This window comes from Papilio xuthus, unplaced genomic scaffold (genome assembly GCF_000836235.2).
Source record: "Papilio xuthus unplaced genomic scaffold, Pxut_1.1 DF827570.1, whole genome shotgun sequence".
Classification (NCBI taxonomy): Eukaryota; Metazoa; Arthropoda; class Insecta; order Lepidoptera; family Papilionidae; genus Papilio; species Papilio xuthus.
In genome coordinates, this window is record NW_013531079.1 from 3,453,886 (window position 1) to 3,474,745 (window position 20,860).

Sequence of the window (20,860 nt, forward strand, 5' to 3'; positions counted from 1 at the left end):
TAATTAATTCAGTAAACTTGATTGAACATAGAAGTATAAACTCTCTTTCTTCCATTTTGAACAAATAACACTATATATACAGCTAGAGTGTCTTTATGTAACATCCAAAAAAATCATATATCATGTACGTGATTTATTTACTTTATAAATAACGAAAAATTAATATTTAAATTTTTGTTTGTCTCTAGGATACCTTCTTTTAAAAAATTTGGCGTGGACGACACGACCGCTAGTCTAGTAGTAATGTAAAGTAATATAAAGTAGTAATACTATTATAATATTATAAATGCGAATGTTTAGATGGATGGATGAATGAAGGTATCTCCTGAATACCTGAACGAATCTCGCTGAAATTTGGCATTCATATAGAACATAGTCTGAAAGAACACATAGACTACTAATTAAGTTTCTTTTTAATTCTACGCGGGCGGAGTTGCGGGCGACAGCTAGTCGTTCGATATAGGTAGAAGCTCAGCTAGTTAATAGAATTACACCAACAATGTAGCTCCGATCTTCACATCAATATTTACTAAGCTATCATCGTACTATAGGGTTGCCACCTATTCATAATTTATCCGAATTATTAGTAAAATATTAGGGCTACGGGTTTGAAATATCTTTAGTTAGTCGCAGCAATGTGTATTGGTCTGTCATCGACGGTATTTCCAAACCGCCCAGGACAGACCTTACTTAGGGTCCTTCAAGAAGCGAGCGTATCACCATCTCAAAGGCAACGCATCTGCAGTTCCTCTGGTAATGCAGATGCAGATGGTTATGGGCGTCGATGAACATCTCAATGTACACGCTACTCGTTTGCCCTTTTCTCTAAAAAAAAATCTTTTTTTTGTCATGTGCAAATGTCAACAGCATTTGTTTTAGTCGTCAGCTGTACTGATCGTTTTTCCGCCAGTTTTGCTTGTTAAGTGACATCCCTATTGTACTAGCAAAGCGGTTAATAGACCTATTTCACTGCTGGTCCACACCGCTAGATAATCAAGTTAACGGTTTAAAATAACGCACCTCTAATCAATACTCGCTCGATCTCATTGAGACGTTTCTTATGATCACTGCTTTATTTACAAAAAAAATAGCTAAACACAGCATGCCTTGCAATCCTAGAATTTTATTACAAATCAAATTTTAGATTTTAAAGAGAAAATAGTAGTAGTGTAGAAATGCATGAAGATGACAAAAAATCTATAAACTCTGCCTAACCTAAAAGTTTACAGGCTTGAGTATAACAAATAAGTATAACCTAACACTGATACTAGTACTATACTGTGACTATACGCGGAGAATAATTATAACGGAACATAACATCTGCAAGAGAGGTATGGACTATACTAATCAAGAATCGAGTGTGTAACATCTGTTTATATAAACAAAGTCAGTAGATCAACCGTATCCATTGATTATTCTGCAATACCCAAGCATTTTGGATACACCGGAAATGACGAAGACAACATAATAAGCATAATAACGATGGAGTTCCACTGTCTAAAAACAGTAGAAAACAAGATACATTTTATCTTGTTTTCTACTACTTTTGTTTCGAGTTTTTCGGCAATGTAAACAGTTCGCAAAGTCTGTACATGTCTTTGTTCATAACGGGGACATTATCCCACGGGGTCAAAGACAGAACAGTATTAAAAGTGGATTAAGAACGATCGTAGATAACGCAGTAATTTCTATATGCCTTTGTTTTCTAAACGTCTGAGTGAACAGTGGTAAAGAACAATGCCGTGGCCACAACATGGGCTAGAGACAAAACAAAGTTGCGAGAAAAGTGAAGACAAGACTGTTCCACTATTTTAATAAAACTTTCACATTACAGTCATGTCATTCACTTTTTACTTTACTTGAATGGAATGGGGAAGTAAATTTGACGGAGGAGGGGTAAGTCTCCTTCTGTATGTCACCTCCTCCGTCGATTAAGCAAGAAACGCATCTGCAATTGCGACTGTCTATATCCATCGATTGCTTTACCATTTCCACGAATTCAAGTGGCCGGTTACTCCAACCAACTATTTTATTTTTTATTTTTTTATTTATTTATTTAAAAATTGCATAGCATCCTTACAGTATACAACCAATTTGACACTATGCACACTTTACATAACAGTTTACACGATAACATATTTTATAATAACAGTAAATAACATATAACAATGATAAATAAAAAGAAGAAAAAAATACATAGATAAACAGTGCATGAATATATCAACGCGTAACTAAACATCAATATTCAAACGTCTTCCACACATCTGTACGCAGCCTCTTAATAATATTATTAAATAATAATATTAAAAAAAGGGAATGATATAGTGATAGTTTCATTGATCTTTAGTTCTGTCTATTGAAAGTTGACCATAATCATCCAGTCATATTTTCATAGTCTTAAAAATACATCTAAAACAGACAGTGCTACGATTACCCAATAACAAACGTGTTCAATTATGAAATACGGCAAATTGATTATAAAATATAATAACACACATTGGCAATTGGTTTAGCTGTTAACTAACGAGCGATTATTTTTACGAGCCATATGCACACACGCTAAACGCATAATGGTAGACACATTCAAATAAACCTTACTAATATTTTAAATGAGAATGTTTAGACGTATGGATGTTTGTTACAAGGTAACCCAAAAACGGCATCCAAACTGCATGAATCTCACTGGAATTTGGCATATAGAACATATTGTGGAAGAACACATGCTACCAGTGATATCCAAAACACCGTCCGCGCAGAATTAAAAACATAATATCTAGTAGCCTTTTGTGTGATTAAAAAAAAACCTTTATTTATCAAAACAGCCAGTCACAATACAGAGAAGCCAATAGACATTAAAAAAACATATTGTCTGTAACTATAAGCCGTATTGAAGGCAATAAAGATAGCTATTGGCAACCAGGTCACGCACATAGCCCGGTAGACGAGCCCCTACAGCCCTGGGTTATTAATTCGTGCCACTACTCTGTGGCTTTAGGTCACCGTTACACGGTCAATAGCCTCTGGTACTAGGAAGAGGTTTTTCTTTAAGAACGCAAACTTATCGCTATTAATGCCTTGATGCCAAATGTCTTTTTCTATATTCTATCGTAACGACCACAGACTAAATGTACGTGTCCATTTGCCCGCGTCGGACGCACCGCGCGCACGTCCCGCAACGGATTTTAGTTTGCTTTAAATGATTTTACATAGCGCTGCGTCCATCATCCGCGCAAGCATCAAGACAAAGCAAATCCGTTTAATCCGTGCATGCGGTGCGTCCGACGCGGCCCAATGGCAGCGTACCTTTAAATGTAATTTGGCTTACTCGAATAACTCTTGTAGCCTAAAAGAATAAAGTAATTTTATCGAGTGAGGCTTCATTCGATTCGTAATATTACCTCGAATGTATAAGGATACAATCAGTCAGTTCTTTCACATATTCATCAAGCAAAACACAACTTAAATGTCTCTGAGTCCAAAAGTTTATAGTTATAGTACCCAGGTCGATTCGGTCCTGTCAATTAGTCTTCAGCATTTATGTAAAAATGTTATTCAGTACTTACGTAGGAACATTTCAATGTCATCTATATGTGTATGTAAATCGCATTAAACGCGTAACGCAAACAGGTTTTACTTGCTATTCTAAGGCATACTTCCCATGCTGTTTGAATGCTTGTGAAACGTACGTACAGACATATTGTATATGATTATATACAGCAATAACGACAGACAAATATGCACTATTAAATTTCACACAAAATGTAATAATATATTGTAACTAGCCGTCGCCCGTGACTCCGTTCGCGCGGGATATTGAAATAGATAGTAGCTAATTCTCAGAGCTACTGAATATTATAAAATTCGGTGAAGCCGTTTCAGAGGAGTATAATAACTAACATTGTTGCACTAGAGTTTTATATTTAATATAATTTAATATTATTAAATATCATGTTATAAGCTATCGCCCGCGACTCCGTCCGTTTGGAATAGTAGCCTAGATGTTCTTCTGGGTTATATTATACATCCATGCCAAATTTCATCATGATCCATTCCCACATTTCTGATTAATACCATTCATAGTCCATCAGTTTATAATACGACTAGTTTGATTATAAAATAACGATACAATATAGACATATTGTCTGATACTTTATAAAAAAAAGTAAATAGATTTTATTGAAAAGAAACTATCCAGACGTATTACTTCGACTACGTTTAGGTAAAAAAAATTGATAAGCAATAACCTTGCAGTGTACAATGGCGGACACGCTTCGAGTAATTTAGGGCCGCTTTCTAAACCACGTACAAACACTATGTTGTATACAAATTGTTAATAATATCGTGGGTTTCAACAGCCGTGAAACTTATATCACACTAGCTGTCGCCCATGAATCCGTCCGTGCTGAATTAAAAAAAAAACTAGTGTGGCAGATATCTATGTGTGTCATTGATCACCTCGGCGTTCCCGACGCTCGTTTGCCCCCTTCTCTTATAATAAAAAAATTTTTAGTAGCTTATGTGTTCTTCCAGAATATCTTATATATAAAATTCTCGTGTCACAATTTTCGTTCCTATACTCCTCCGAAACGCCTTGTCCGATTCTCAAGAAATTTTGTGAACATATCAAGTAGGTCTGAGAATAGGCCAACATCTATTTTTAATCTTGCGCTGACGGAGTCGCGGGCGACAGCTAGTACTCTATATTTTTGCCGACTTTCATCGAGATTCGTTCACTTGTTGGGAGAATATCTTCAAAAATCCATCTTAACATTCGCATTTATAATATTAATTAAATTATCATCCTTTATAACATCTTTGAAATAATATGTTTCAAAACAAGTCTGCAGTGTAAACATAGAGTTTAAGACTACCCTTGCGATCTGCGAACGTTAAAAATGATTACATACGTCTCAATTGATTCCACTCGATTAAGCAACTGTTCACAAAAACGCTACCATACAAATGCCATCCCCTTCTGCATGCAAAATCAATACCCACCCCCTACGTAACGCACCCCCGTGGGGAATCTTTATTAGCCGACGTGATACTGCACACCCTCTTGCAATATTATAAAACTTACGACAAACCTTGTCTTTACATTTATAGCAAAACACTTATAAAGAAAAATTAATTTTTAAATCGCGATTCGTTCCTAAACCAATTTAAAAGAAACAAGCAAAAACTCGCATTTTCTTACGAAACGGAGGGGATTTGACGGAGGACGTGAAATATTCTTTTTCTGTGTGTCCCTTCCTCCGACAATAAAAGGGAATGCATCTGTAATTGCGTATGTCTATGGGCGATGATCACCTCGCTTTTCGGCGAATTCTGATGACCGGTTCGCTCCTGTCTGTCCATGAGCACTTAACATGGTAAAAAAAATACAAAATAACATTGTACCAAGTAGTAAACTCACAAATACTCTGTCCACACCTCAATAGCTGCATTATATGAACGTATACAAACAAAAAATCCCAAAAAGTTTTTTAAACTCGCTCTCGTTAAATTACTGGCCATTTAAACCATTACAAACACCTTTCACACGACTTTAAACTATAAGACCATTGAATTAAAGTTCATTTCTCTTCTACCGAATTTAAAAACAACTAAACAGGACGCAGAACACGAGCAAAAAGAAACGAATGCATTCGTCTTCCGTCAGAACTCGTAAGACTATTGACTATTAAGAAAACATGTCAGAAGCATACGAGAGCCAGGAAACGTTTAAAACGCACCTGTACTAAATCAATGCATTTAGGGCTCATTCTTAGAAGAATTTATCACACTAACCGTGGATTTCAGAGACCAATATCCCAGTTTAAAACATATTATTATCTCTGTTTTTTTCAAAAATAATGAAAAACCGATTTCGGTCTCAGAAACCCACGCTTAAATAGTAACTCTAAGAGGATATTTAGTAAAAGAAAGCAACACTAAGTGCAACACTACTATGCAAATTCCATGAATATAAGATTATTAGGGATAAATAAACAATATGAAAACAAAATGTTGTTAAACTTGTGTTTCGTCAGTCAAAACTCAGAGTAATATGTACAAATGTTTGAAGAACTTTGACCTATGTTAGGACGACTTAAAACTGAAAGGTCAGACTGTAACCTTTCGTCTTTCAACTCAATGAATCTAGATTAAACTTTGTGAGTTTAAAACGAAATCATCATACAAACAATTAAGATAATATCCTTTCAATTAAAACAGTATTAATTTAATATATTTTTTTTTATAATTGTCGCCTTCAACTCCATCCGCGCGGACCCTGTGTGTTCTTCCAGACTATATTCTACATGTATGCCAAATTTCCGTGCGATCGATTCAGTCGTACTGAAGATACCATGAAACAAATATCCATCCATCTAAACATTCGCATTTATATTAGTAAGATTTAATAAAAAAAATCTTTTTACTAAGTCTTTTCTTTTCATTTATATTAATAAAGTTTGAATGTGGTGAAAATACATTTTTATATGCAAATGTTTCAGTAATTAAAAACCACTGTTGTACCGACACATTCGCTCACATTTACAGACTACATTTTATTAGCTTTCATTTCATATTCATACACTTTCTAAAAACTATGTAAATTACATTCAGGCAACGTAAATCTTCGAATACCGATATTAGTAGCTAAGGCTTACAGTGTACGTAATGTATCGAACTGTTTGTCAAGACCGTCCTAAGAAAAGTTGCTGCGATTTTCATGATGCCGGAGGAAATTAATACAGTTGACATTTATCCACTATGCCTGTATTAATCGAATAGATAAGTCGCGTCGCCCTTCGACGGTACTCGCTACTCAAGAATACAATAAGGGAACATACCCATACTACTTGACCTATTTTATTTAGTTTTTTTCGACCCCTCCCTCCTCTCGATGAACACTCGTAGTACATGCCAAGACCCCCTTTATTTTTTACGTCACAATTTATAATTATGATTTTTAATCATTTCACAGGTAAAAATAAAAAAAAAATATTTGGCTCATACTCTTCTTTATAGCATAAGGCATGCATACTTAAGTGAATTATGTATTATGAAAAATAACAACTAACGACTACGTGACAAAAACCTGAGCCTCCCCCCACCCCTGTGACTGACCGTAGTATTTTAAGAACTCCCCCCCCCTAAACGGGTCACGTAGTATGGGTACGTTCCCTAATTAATTCTAAAATTTACGTTGCCTTGTACAAAGGACAACACAAACCGTAGTATTCTTACATATTTTCTATATACTATAGTTATTTTAAGTTAAAAATACATTATAAAGTTTGCCTATACAAACTTGAAATAAAAACATAATGATTTACTATTAAATCTATTATTGACCTTCTAAAGTCAAGTGATTGTCACGAATGATCTAACTCTGACATCACTTGATGACGTCACCAATACTTCGTAAGTAAAGATTGAAAATGACTTCATTGTAAGATATAAAATATTTACGACATATTACGGCCGAATGGATTTTATTAAAGAAATAATATCGCGCTAGTGAATTTCTTTGACATTTGAGGTATTTCTATTATCAAAGAGTATAAAGGACTACGGCGACTTGAAGTAAAAGCAATATCAGGCCGGTCGTAATAAACGTCCAGAAATATAAAAAAAGTTAATGCAACATTCCAGTCTGTAATCTTTGTTCTAAATTTCTGTTCTGGAGTTAGGTAGCATCAATAATTTACCAAATAAACTTTCGCATTTATAATATTAGTAGCAGTCGGCCGCGACTCCGTCCGCGCAGAATAAAAAAAAACTTAGTAAGTAGCCTATGTGTTCTTCCAGAGATCAGTTCAGTCGGTATGAAGATATCTTCAAACAAACATCCATCCATTAAAACATTCACATTTATAATATTAGTAATATAGTTAGAATTCTTTGGTTGTCAATTCGCTAGCCTTTTATTTTTCTTTTTAATTTGTTTATTCTCTTCGCGATTTTTATACTGTTATTGTTACTGTCCATTTGCGACAAATATCATATTAAAAAAAAAAGAAATGAAGTAAAAAGTGTGACATTATGTGATCCAGTCCAGTTGACATAGCGGTGCTGACGGGTGGGGACAACGAGTTCCGTGTTCATACCGTTACTAGGGCTAACGAGACTAAACGAGAAAAAACATCGCATCAAAACGAATTCGATACAATAATACAAATCAATTGCTTATAAAGATTCATTAATCTTTTTCTACGATTGAATAGTAATATTGGCTACTAATCATGTCAAAAGATATCGTCTGTGGGCGCTTTTTTAACGGGCGCTAAAAATACGTCGAAATAGAATAAAACCAGGATCATACAGCCGCGCTTTTAAAACGCGACGCTTTTTTTAACGCGTAATGTTGCATTTGAAGTTCTAGGCTTAGGCAACAAGAGTGATTTCAAAGCGTTCGAGCGCAATCATCGTGAAAGGTGAGTTGTAACGCGACGTTAAAAAGACGTCCGTGTAAATGAAACATAACAATACATTTTCGTAAATATGATGTAAACCAAGAATAATTCACATAGATCTAAGCCTTTCTTTAACATATAATCCATTTAGTAACCTAACTTTAGCCTAATGTCATCTATTTTAGTTCGTCTGTAGATGGATGATAGAGTTGAAAATTGAATATCATATGACCTTTATGCCAGAGGTCACTTAGAAAGGGCAGGTCAGGTTAGTAACAACTTGTTCATTGTATAGCTAAGGATAGTCTCGTAATGAAGCGGTTTCATATCGACCTAGTTGACAAAGTGATAGTCCAAAGATATATGTTACATCTAGCTGTCGCCTGTGACTCCGTCCGCGCGGAATTAAAAACAAACTTGATAAGTGGCCTATGTGTTCTTCCAGACTATGTTCTACATCTGTGCCAAATTTCAGCCAGATCCCTGAAACAGTTCCGGAGATACCTTTTAATACATCCATCCATCCAACCAGCTAAATTCGCATTTATAATATTAGTATGATTGTAAGATACGATACGTGCAGTCAAAGAATTAAATTTGATTCCCATTTTTAAAGCTATAGATTTACAAGTTTTTTGAACTCATTGCAAATGACATTTCAATAAATAGGAACACAAATAAACGTTCTTGTACATGTACATTTTTACCCGTGATTTTACAAATGAATGTAAACATTAGGGTCTGTACGTACAGACCAAGTAGAGAAAAGAGTAAATTTTATATTACAAAAAAAAATAACTTTATACGTATTGCAAAAATTTTGTCTTTTTGATCAAAAGCAAGCATATTAAGAATGTAAAAACTAAAATTAAACCTTATTCCAATCTGATTAAAAGCTATTTCATTGGCGATACTAATGTACGCTGCTCCAGTTGTCTCAACGAACTCTTAACCGTATCTTTTAAGATTATTTGAAACTACGCAAATTGACCAATTTAATCTACATCCCTAAAACTACGCAGTTCACTTAAGTCTTACCTTTATTAAAGTTAAAAATTAAGTAATATTAAAGTAATCTTAAACCACTCTAGTTATTACGAAACTAGTTGAGTACATTTATGATTCTAGTAGACTTAATTCCCTAGAGTCCTAGAGCATATACTTTACCTAAAAGCTAAGTAATCCTGGTACCCTAGTGTGTAAACTATTAGGTACTTAACTCTATAAATACATATCAGTTAATGGATTTCAAGTTTATTCAACATTTGGTAGTAACTTGTGTAATAAACCGATAACAATTTTAACCTAGTAAATAGAAAGTTTTGATTGTCGATATATTTAGTCAAGAAGTTATATAAAATGTTCCTTCATATAAACTAGATGTCGCACGCGACTCCGTACACAAGAAATAAAAATATATATATAACTAGTAGCATTGTTTTCTTGCAGATTATTTTCTATATTTATAATACTACCAAATTTCACCGAGATCCATGCAACCGCTCTGGAGATACGTTCAAACAAACATCCATCCATCTAAACTTTCGCATTTATAATATTAGTTATATAACTTCATAGTATAAAAAGACAAAAAAAAACTGATTTTATTCTAGTACAGTCGAACTTGGATAAGCAAAAGTCATTGTCCGGTCCCGATAGAAGACCTCCATATGCTAGAAACTCGGGTCATAAACCTCTATAAGCGACAAAAATATTGCAGTCCAAGTCTCTCGCTTATCCTGGTTCGAATGTTATGACTATTCATTCCTTATTACCCTTCTTACATCTATTATAAAAGGTTAAAATTTTAATAACCAACATACTTCTTTTTGCGAGTAGATAAAGGTGCATCGCGACTCTCTTCCGCTATCACTCGCGCCACACCTTTAGTGTAGCGTGAAAACTATAGCTAAACAGAGCGTGAAGCCTTAAGTATTATGTTTTAAAAACATCGGTTTTGGTTTGGTTTTGTTAAGGGGCAGTGCTGACTTTTATTACAACATTTTTATTTTTCGTTGCCGAAACTCGTGAAGAAAAACATATTGTTGTCACTATTATTTTGAAAGAGAATGACAGAGATGAGTAATATTTCAATTTACTAACTTATAACATTAATGCAATAATATGACTTGCTTATTTTAATAATACAAAAAAATTCAATCAATAAAATAGTAAGAATTATATATACTACCAACATTTATAGTAAAAAGTGTTGACTTCCCCTTAATATCGAGCAACGATTGGACGTAATTACTCGCAATCAATTCGGACAAACTAATCGAAGACTTGTTTGAACAACTCCAACCACACGATTGTTTAACGGTTATCGATATTTTTTTTAATTTCCGCATTATTAACCTCATTTTTATATAAAACTCGTAAGACAACATTTCTTATCACTAATCGTGAGTTCCCACTGTTGTAATTCTGTACAAAAACATTGTCTTATTTACTATTTTTTTTTTTGAAAAAAAAGGACAATAAAAGATATAATCATCATCATCAGCTCACTATACGTCCCCACCGAGTGGCTCGGAGCCTACCCTAAGCTAAGGGTGATTAGGCCATAGTCAACCACGCTGGCCAAGTGCGGGTTGGTTGACTTCACACATATCATTGAATTTCTTCTCAGATATGTGCAGGTTTATAATAATATTAGTGGGTCTGTGTCTAATATCAAAAAATATAATTTAATATTTCGTACACATGCAGTATTTGCGTTTTGCGAAAATACAATTATTAAAATTTTTTCTTTTTTTCTCAGCAAATCTACATTTGTTCTACGACCGGCTTGACCGATTTCGAAGAAACTTTAACTGCAAGATAGCCTAGATGTGCAGGTGTAGCATGTAATAAGTCGTGGGCAACAGCTAGTAATAGAATAAAATAAACATTTAAAACAAAATATATAAATAATTTTCGATTTACTAATATTTTTAACAGAACTGTATTGTGCTCCCGAGTCAATTCGCAAGTACCAAAAAAGTTTCTTCGCGCTACAAAATACGAACATGGCAAATATTTGACAATAGTCTGTCGTCGTTATAGATTGCGCAACACAAATTAATAATACCAAAGGCCTATTGTTTTCATACCGTCACCGAGGTCAAGTTACAAGGACTTGTTCAGTGCAAAATAAACTTCAATCCAAGGACGTAAAGTTTTAAATCGCTTGAAAATAATTCAAGTAGTTTGACTAACGTAAGGACAATCGTTGATTTATGAGTAAACTTGAACTCTACAGTCAGATAACCTCTAAACAGAAATATTTTAAACATCGATAAGTTCTTAATATTTCATTTATAGTTAGTTTTTTTAATGTACTTAGTACTAATTAGGTCGTATAATATTTTTCAATTAGATATTTTCGTTTGACAGTATTGAGAGGGAGCAAAAACTCGCACATTATTTGCAAACCACTAACAATAATTGCTCGTTACATTATTTTTCAAACAGTCCTCTATTTAAAAAATAAATAATATTACTTCTGAATTATTTCCGAAATTTTCCTTTTAAAAACACCTGAGGTCCTAGCACGAATATTTGCGATACTCGCCTTCATATCGTCATCGATAAAATGTGTCCAAATTTGCAGTTTTTTACACCCGGAAAGAGCACTATACTAATTTTAATAAGACATATTTTGTTACGAAAACGTTCTCAAGAATATTCGTGGTAGTCTCTCTGATCAGTTATCAAAAACCGTAACAAAAACAATTAATTACAAGTCTGTAACACAAATACTAGTTTTACTATCCTTAGGAGATGAATAGAGTTTGATTACTAAAAATAGTAAGTAGGACTAGGACATACGCGTGGTTTAGTGACCTTAACTTACACCAGCTGGTGATGTAAATAATAAATATTACTTACATATTAACATTGACCCACTTTTATTGACCAAAGCTATCATAATTAGTAGTAAAAAAGTACACAAGTTTGTTCTATTAAGTATTACTAAGTAACGCTTGTACAAAAATGTTTAGTACCTCTGTTTTTCAAACATAATAAGAAATATGTTTTCCAAATATAATACCTTTCATGCTTCCATCATACAGGGTATCCCCCTAGTTTGGACACCAATTCCCTGCCAGTAGGGAAAAATAATAACGTAATTTTATTTTTTATTTCTTTCGTGCATGTCTTTTCGGGGTGGAAACTCACCCGCTCGTAAGACTTTTAACAATATTATAGTGCATTAATGATTCCCAAAGTGATCGAAACTTCCAGGGTTACGCGGAAGGTCCAGCGATGTACAATAGTAGAGAAAAATTTACAATTTGCAGAAGATAAGCAATGTTCAAAGCAGTATAATAAGGAATGAGGAGTGAAAAAAGGTTGAGAACCTCTGGTTTCGATACAAAGTCACACATTAATTCTGTGCCATGTTTGTATCGGGATGCATAATACCAGGTGTTCTAATATACATTTACGCAGTTCCATCTGAACTGGAATATTAAGCAATGCAATACTGTATTGTAAATCCGTCATCCCTCGAGCAGGCCCCTTGATGTTAATTTCAAAGTCTTGGGACGTGTCTTTGAATCATAATTAAGTCATTCTTATATCAACTTTATAAATAAACTTCAATAAACATACTCTTAGCAAAGGATATGTAGATTATACGAACGAATCATCTCTAAACGACTAGGGTTGCCAAATCGCCAAAATATCCGGACAGACCAGCCAGTTTAGCCGGACATTTGGGTAGAAAAGCCGGACTCCCTACATTATTGTGGAGCACTTCGGTCTGCGTGAGCGACCGTTAGTCGACTCTCATCACCTGCGCCACTCTCGTTTGCAATATGTAAAAGCCTAACAAAAGTCGCGCACCCCGGACACCGTTTATTTTAGCCGGACACGCAATGAAAAATCCTACCTATGTCCGGCTTTATCCGGACGCCTGGCTATATACGAGTTATCTAAACCAATATAGTATAATTCTTCGCGGGGATAATATGTTACGTGTCTGGTTATATTCGCGTGTTAAGTATGTTTTAATTTACGCGCGTTTGTATGTCAATTTTAGCCTAAAGAATTGAAACAATATTGGTTAGTGAGGTGATTCGAGGCATATTCTTTCACGAAATGAATTAGGAAGGGATACAGTTAATCGGGATTTTTTGCTCTAGTTATTAGCAGTGTAAACCCAGTGTTACATTGTACACTCGATGAGCGACATATCGAATCATATATCAACATAAATAAATCTGATCAATGTTTAGACAAGTATCCAATTATAAAGCATTGTAACATGCTAGGAATGTGTTAATCGTCCATTGTTCAGCATTCTGATGCTTCTATTGAATATTTATTATGGCAATAACCACACTAAAAGCATGATCAGATGACGACAGCCGCGTATCGTCGTCCAGATTACAAACAATCAACTATTTTAAATATCATCAATCAAATATATAAATAAACATATAAATACACAACTTCAACGTGCGTTACAATACGATCGAAAATAAATGCAATGTTTTCATTTATTAAATATTCCATTCAGTCTTTAGTATGATGTTTCAACCAATTCTTTAACGTATGAATTTACGCGAAACCCAAACATAGTAAAAAGTAAAATATGTCAACCCTAAAAAGTCTATATGTGTGTTTAAAAAAAGGTTAGGTTAATTGCATTGTTTTTAGGTTGTATGGAACGGCCGTCATATTATAAAACGGCATAGACTAAATAAAAAAATATTTTATTACATCTGTTTATATAATGGCCATAGTTTAAAATAACAAAAAACCTAGTCATGTCTCATTTCAAAAGACAAAACATCACTCGCTATCTCTTTCTAACAAAATAGCATATTTTATGTGAATTAAATAGTTTGAATGTATAATTTTTATAAATTAGTTTTTTTTAATATGTGCCAAATTTATTGTAACATGCCAAAATCTACAGCAACAATTATATTCTTTTTTTTTCTTCTCATAACTTATAATTTTCAAGACATTATGTACCAACATAACTCTGACATAGTAAAATTTAACTCCAGTTAACCATATTATGACCATGGGTTTCTGAGACCAAAAACCCCACTTAATGCAATTTCATATCTCTGTTTTGTCTAATATAGCGACAGGGACAATGTTGTGGTTTAAACAGAGATTTTGGTCTCAGAAACCAACACTAAGTTAACTCAGAGTATTTAATCCTCTTTGATAAACCCGTTAATATTTATATAATTAAATAAAAATAATGTTTAATTCCTAGTTTTTCAAAATGGTTTTCATGAATAAACAAGCAAATCTTTTCAGTTATTTGCTTAAAACAATTCTCAAATTTATGAATTATGTTTAACATTTATATTATATATATTAACTTATAAAAAATAAAGCCAATAATTAACTTTAAAAAATATAAAGAATTGTTGAGATAATGCTCAAGTTTCAAAGCTCCAAAATACAAATATAATTGAAGATTTATTTGAAATGAATTTTAGCGAAAATTTCATAAACTTTAAGGAAAAAAACATATATGGAAGTTAAAAAATTTGAGAATAATCTTTTATGGAGAGGAGAACAAGGCATAACTTAACAATATAAAAATGTTAGAAATATATTATCTTGGTTGACTTAATTACAATAAAAATATTTTTTTAAATCCTACTTCAATAAATAAATCTGTGCCTTACAACTATGACTTACATAAGTTAATATACTAATTGTAATGAGTTACTTTTATTGAAAAATAAGTGCAACATTAAATGCGTGGTAGTTTTCGTAATATTGTCAGTGATAGTAATAGATGGAAATCATGAATAAAACACAAATCACTATGATAAAATCTTAAATTAAATGTTTCGTTAATTTCATATTTACAATATGTAAACTGTGATCGCGCTAGCAATTTTTTAAATTAGGTTGGAAAAAATTAATTTCGACTCGCTGCCACAGTGAATTTAAAACGTAAATGGAAAGTATTGTAGTAAGGAATATATCAGTTGGGTAATTGTAGTTAAGAGTATTTACCTTCATGTCCGATACGATTTGCTGGTACAGGTTCCATAAGGGAGAGCAATCCTTCTCTGTTGTTCCTTCCATTGTCAAAAAACACTTATCAAACACAATAAAACACAAAAACACGATCGAAATCACCTCGCGCAGTACATTATGGTGGAACCGCTACTAGTATCCAACTGTTGCATTGCCGTTAAATATCTAGTTGCACACGTTCAATTGCCTACATTTCACTATGCAATCACAATGGTAACAGTTCAAAATATGATATGCAACAAATCAATATTTATAAACAAGAATACCCTCCATTAATCGAAACAGGGGAAGAAAATGCCGTATCGCGATCAAATAACACTCTTAATAACTGTAGCGTTGCAACTGAGTATTATTTTTGAACATTTTGTCACACGTTCATTCATGAAAATTAGTTTTTGGCATAATTTTCATACACAAAACATACAATTGATAACTAAAACGGCGCTCAACTTCGCTTACAGGGGAGCGACAAGCACATCAGCCGAATTCGGTTTGTTTGGCTGCTTTCTATACTTCGCTACGATTCGTCAATTGATTCCTTTGGTTGCCATTGAAAAAAAAATCTACCGAGGCAGGTAGCTTTATTTTGACAGTTTTTCTCAGTTTTACTGGAAAAGACTATATTTTTTAGTTTAATTAAAAATCAATCAAGAAAAAGAAGTGAAAGGTTAATTTCTTAGACAAAGGATTGAGGAAAGTAACTGAAAGTAACCTACAATTTGCTATACTATATAATTTGCTACACTTTTAGATGATTCAATTATTTTACTATTTATTATTTACCCAAAATAGTACAATTTTAAATCTTGTAAATGGAGAAACTAATAAATAGAAATTATTATGAATGGAATATGAAATATCCAACGGAATAGTTGATAATTATATAATCTAGAACAAATGTCAAAAAATGACAAGTGGCGACTGGCAACAAGTTCGTTTTAAAAACGATTCTGCGGGAATAATGTTTTTTTATCAGTTATCAGCTATAAACATACAAATTATTGGGTATTTTATAAGCAAATTTGAAGGAAATTCATAAATCTGTAATAATGTCAAAAGTTTTCAATAACGAAGGTATAAAAGCCGGTTGCATTTACAGGATAGCCCTCGAGAATTTTGTGTAAGTTTTATGAAGTTTTGGCGCGCCAAGACGATCTATCCTTCTTACTTAAACTTTTTATTTAAAAAGTATAATTTTTTTTATTTCAGGACATACAAACAAGTCGTGCTATATCCAAGTCAGTCATTAAATTTGATAATCGGGCCCAATGGTACTGGAAAATCAACTTTTGTTTGCGCAATAATTTTGGGTCTTTGCGGCAAAACCAGTGTTATTGGACGAGCTAAAAAGGTTTGTACCTAAGTTAAAAACATTAAAGGAAATTATAATACAAATGATTATAATAGGAACTAACCAACGCTTTATCATCAAGTTCCTAATTTTGATAATAATATATGCGACATTTGAGTTGATTCATCGGGCAAAAGAGCAAAGCTTACGGCAATTATCGAGTTTTGCTGAGTGTCCCCTCTGTCGCACAATGCTCTTATGAACAAATCACTCGTGTAACCCAAAAGATTGGACAGAGATTAAAGTTTTCCATTTGGTGTGGTCCTGCCACACCTTACTCACCTCTTCAAAATTCATACATCTCCACAGACATATTAGTTAGGTATTATGGGTATAGAAATGAAGCAATGCTCTTTTGTATTTTAATTTCACTATATATTTTCAATATGTTAGATTTCAGAGTATGTAAGAAGTGGATGTGAGGAATCTACAATAGAAATAGAGCTATATAGAAATTCCGGTGAAAGAAATGTTATAATAACAAGAAACTTCAATCTCAGAGATGTCTCTACATGGGCGATAGATCATAAAACAGTTAGAGAGAAACAAGTACTGGAGTTAATAGCATCTTTAAATATACAGGTAATTGAAAAAGTCTTACTTCCAACTCCTTACTATTATTTACTCTATGGCTAAATTAATACTTTACTATATAAACATCTTACCAATATTAAAAATGTGAGAGTTTATGTGGATGGATATATGTTTGAAGGTATCTCTCTGGAATGGCTCAATGGATCTTAAAGGCAAGAATACATAGGCTACTTAATACGTTATTTTTTTAAATTCCTAAAATAATACTTCTTTTGTTCTAAATTAGTACTTTTTGAAGATGAAATCCATTCTGGTTATAATATTTAGAATAGAAACATGGAAAAATATTCCCTTTGACATAAACCCAATTCTTAATATTAAACCTTCCAGGTCGACAATCTCTGTCAGTTACTACCACAAGACCGTGTACAGGATTTCTCAAAGATGAATCCACAGGAGCTGCTCCGTAGTACATTATCTGCGGTGGGCGGGCAAGAGAGTGTAGCACAACTGGACGAATTAATAGAGTGCAGGAATAAACATAAAGGGTTGTCTACTAAAGTACAGAATAATGCGCAGTTATTGCAAGAACAGATTCGTCTTAATGAAAGGTATGTTAAATATTAACAACTAGCTCTTGCCTGCGACTCTGTCCGCTCGGATCCAATAAAACTTAATAAGTAGCCTATATGTTCTTCCAGACTATGTTCTACATGTGTGCCAAATTTCATTGAAACTTGTTAAGAAGATGTAAAAGTTTAGATGGATGGATGGATTTATTAGGTATCTCTACAAAACTGTAGACTGTAGAACATAAGTGGGACTAACTAGGCTACCTATGATCCCGGAAATGTGTATTTTCTCTATTATGGAGGTTGTTCTTCGGAACTGGACAATAACTCTTGCTTATAGAGGTTTCTCACGTATCCACTGTATAAGTTAATGCAAAGCCAAAGTTGGAAGGTATCTCCGGAACGACTGTTTGGATCATGCTGAAATTTTGCATAGATGTAGAACATAGTCTGCAAGAGCACATAGGCTACTAATTAAGTGTTTTTTTTAATGATAAGTCGATGAAGATTCGGCCGATTACTAGCTAAATGTAAATACAATTGGTAATATTTAAATTACAGGTCATAAGAGTATGATTTACTGATACAAAAAAACTTTTTTAATCAAACAATTCTTCATATAAATATAGAGCTTTCTCAATAAGCAATGATATTAATGTATTTTTTTAAATGATGAATATTTAGTTATTATAGGAGCTATGTTTTGTATCTATCTCGTAGTTTAAGTATCTTCTATGAAAAATATATATGTAAATTATTTTCAGATTAAAAACAATAATAGATGGTATGCATCAGAGGAAAGAGATAGAGAAACAAATAGAGATTTGTGAGAAGAAGAAACTCTGGGTGGAATATCAAACACTTAGAGAACAAGTAATAGAGTCGGAAAGAGATAAGAAAGAGGCGATCAAACTTGTTAACACGCATAAAAGTAAAATGGAACCATTAGAAAAGGTCATTGATAAAGCTAAAGTGGGAATTAGTAAATTGGAACAAGAAAAATTATCAGCTGTAAGTATTTGATAAAGCCTTAACTTACACCTTACACTAAAAGTTGGAAAATCCACAATATTAAAAAAGTACATTAAAACAGCAGCTTTTTATACAATACTAGCTGTCGCCCGTGACTCCGTTCGCGTGGATATATAAAAAACTATTAGTATACCGTCCACCCACTCACCCGCCCATCCATACATCCACATCACATCTATCTAAACATTCGCATTTATAATATTAGTAAGTTAAATAAAAAGCAGCTCTTCATGGCATAAATCCGAAAAAAATGAATAAATAGTATCCTATGTCCGTCTCCTGGGTCTAAGCTACCTCCTCATCAATTTTCAGGCATATCAGTTAAGCCTTTCTTGAGTTATAAATAGTGTTACACTAACACAGCTTTCTTTTATATATATAGATTATTTATTTTTATGGCACTCTTCACAAAATATGAACGTAATGTATGGTTTTTGACAAACCTCTATTTACTGTGGGTTTCTGAGACCAAAATTTCTGTTTAAAATATATTTTTATCTCCGTTCTATCAAATGTTAAGGATGATAATATGTTTTTTTACATAAATTTGAGTATTAGAAACTCACGGTTAGATAATTAATTGAATTGAGAATCTTTCTATGAATATGCAGAAATTTTACTAAAATCTTATTTCTTACTAATACTATGAATGCGAAAGTTTAAATGGATAGATGTATGTTTTTGTGAAGGTTTCTCCGGAACGGCTGCATGGATCTTTATAAAATTTGGCATAGATGTAGAACATAGTCTGAAAGAACACATAGGCTACTTATTAATTTTGTTTTTAATTCCGCGTGGACAGATTCGCGGGCGACAGCTAGTTACTATATTCTTTTTTTTTACAGAACCGTGAAATTCATTCATTAAAAGACAGTATAAAGGAAGCGATCAGTTCTGCCCGACAACAAGAGTACTCATTGAAAGATCTGGAAGCGACACTACAAGAGAAGTTGGAACGACATCAGAATAAAGAGAGGGAGTTACTTGAAGCTAATGCTAAGTTGGAAAAGTTGAGGAATGATAAGAAAATGTTAATTGAAAAAATCGGAGATGGTAAATTTTTTTATTATATTATAATGTTACTTCTTACTAATATTATGAATGCGAATATTTATTTAAGTGGATGAATGGATCTTGATGAAACTTTATATAAAAATAGAACATAGTCTGGAAGAACACATACCTTACTATATATATACTAATTCCTTTTTTTTTAACTCCTTGTGAACGGAGTGGCGGGCGAGCGCTAGTTATGTTATAAATTTTTTAAACTAAGTATCTTGTGAAGTTATAAAAATTGACAGAAAATAGATTGCTTCAAAATTCTCAAAAAAAACAAAATTATATTACACTAGTTGTCGCCCGTGGTTCCGTCTGTGGGGAATTTAAAAAATAAATATAATTAGTATATGTATAATGTGGCCGAGGATCGTGCTCAGTGGCGTGCCATGGGAGAGGCCTATGTCCAGCAGTGGACTAGTATAGGCTGATGATGATGATGATGATGTATAGCAAATTTCAGCTGGATCCATACTGCATCTAAAAATCTAAAAATTGGCAACAAAAAAAAATTTTTTTTTTGAAAATCAGAAATCTATGTTTTTTTTTAATCAATATTTTCAGAGACACAAATAAAAATGGAACTAGCAGAGTTAGAAAAGCCGATAGCATTAAACAATGCGACAATAGAGAGATTCAAGAAACACAAGTTAGAATTACAGTATGACCTTGAGAATAATATCAAACCACAAATAAGATTGTTCCAGAACAAGTAAGTTATTGAATTATTCAAACTTTCGTGAGACATTATACTAAACTGATATATAAACACGGCTAAACACTCACGTATATACGTCCGGTGGCGGCACCGACTAGTTTCGAGCTCATCGGGGGCCCTTCATCAGGATGAGTGGCACTGGTATTATTTCGCGCGCCTGCGCTCTTAGGGCGCGTCTTGAGGGAGC

General features: G+C 33.3%; 2 protein-coding genes across 7 annotated transcripts in view; one reads left to right on the top strand and one right to left on the bottom strand.

Moving 5' to 3' along the window:
- mim (missing-in-metastasis) overlaps nt 1-15,894 on the bottom strand; it is a 122,421-nt gene extending 106,527 nt beyond the window's left edge. For all 5 annotated transcript variants that reach the window (XM_013313276.1, XM_013313278.1, XM_013313277.1 and 2 more), the window contains exon 1: nt 15,384-15,894. In XM_013313276.1, the coding sequence (XP_013168730.1) occupies nt 15,384-15,455 (72 nt within the window). In that variant the 5' untranslated portion in view covers nt 15,456-15,894. The remainder of the gene's footprint in view (nt 1-15,383) is intronic.
- A 435-nt stretch (nt 15,895-16,329) lies between these two features.
- The window catches only part of SMC5 (structural maintenance of chromosomes 5), a 12,958-nt gene continuing 8,427 nt past the window's right edge, over nt 16,330-20,860 (top strand). For both annotated transcript variants that reach the window (XM_013313439.1, XM_013313440.1), the window contains exons 1-7: nt 16,330-16,527; nt 16,617-16,758; nt 17,152-17,340; nt 17,683-17,903; nt 18,629-18,875; nt 19,742-19,949; nt 20,520-20,667. In XM_013313439.1, coding sequence (XP_013168893.1) covers nt 16,457-16,527; nt 16,617-16,758; nt 17,152-17,340; nt 17,683-17,903; nt 18,629-18,875; nt 19,742-19,949; nt 20,520-20,667 — 1,226 coding nt within the window. In that variant the 5' untranslated portion in view covers nt 16,330-16,456. The remainder of the gene's footprint in view (nt 16,528-16,616; nt 16,759-17,151; nt 17,341-17,682; nt 17,904-18,628; nt 18,876-19,741; nt 19,950-20,519; nt 20,668-20,860) is intronic.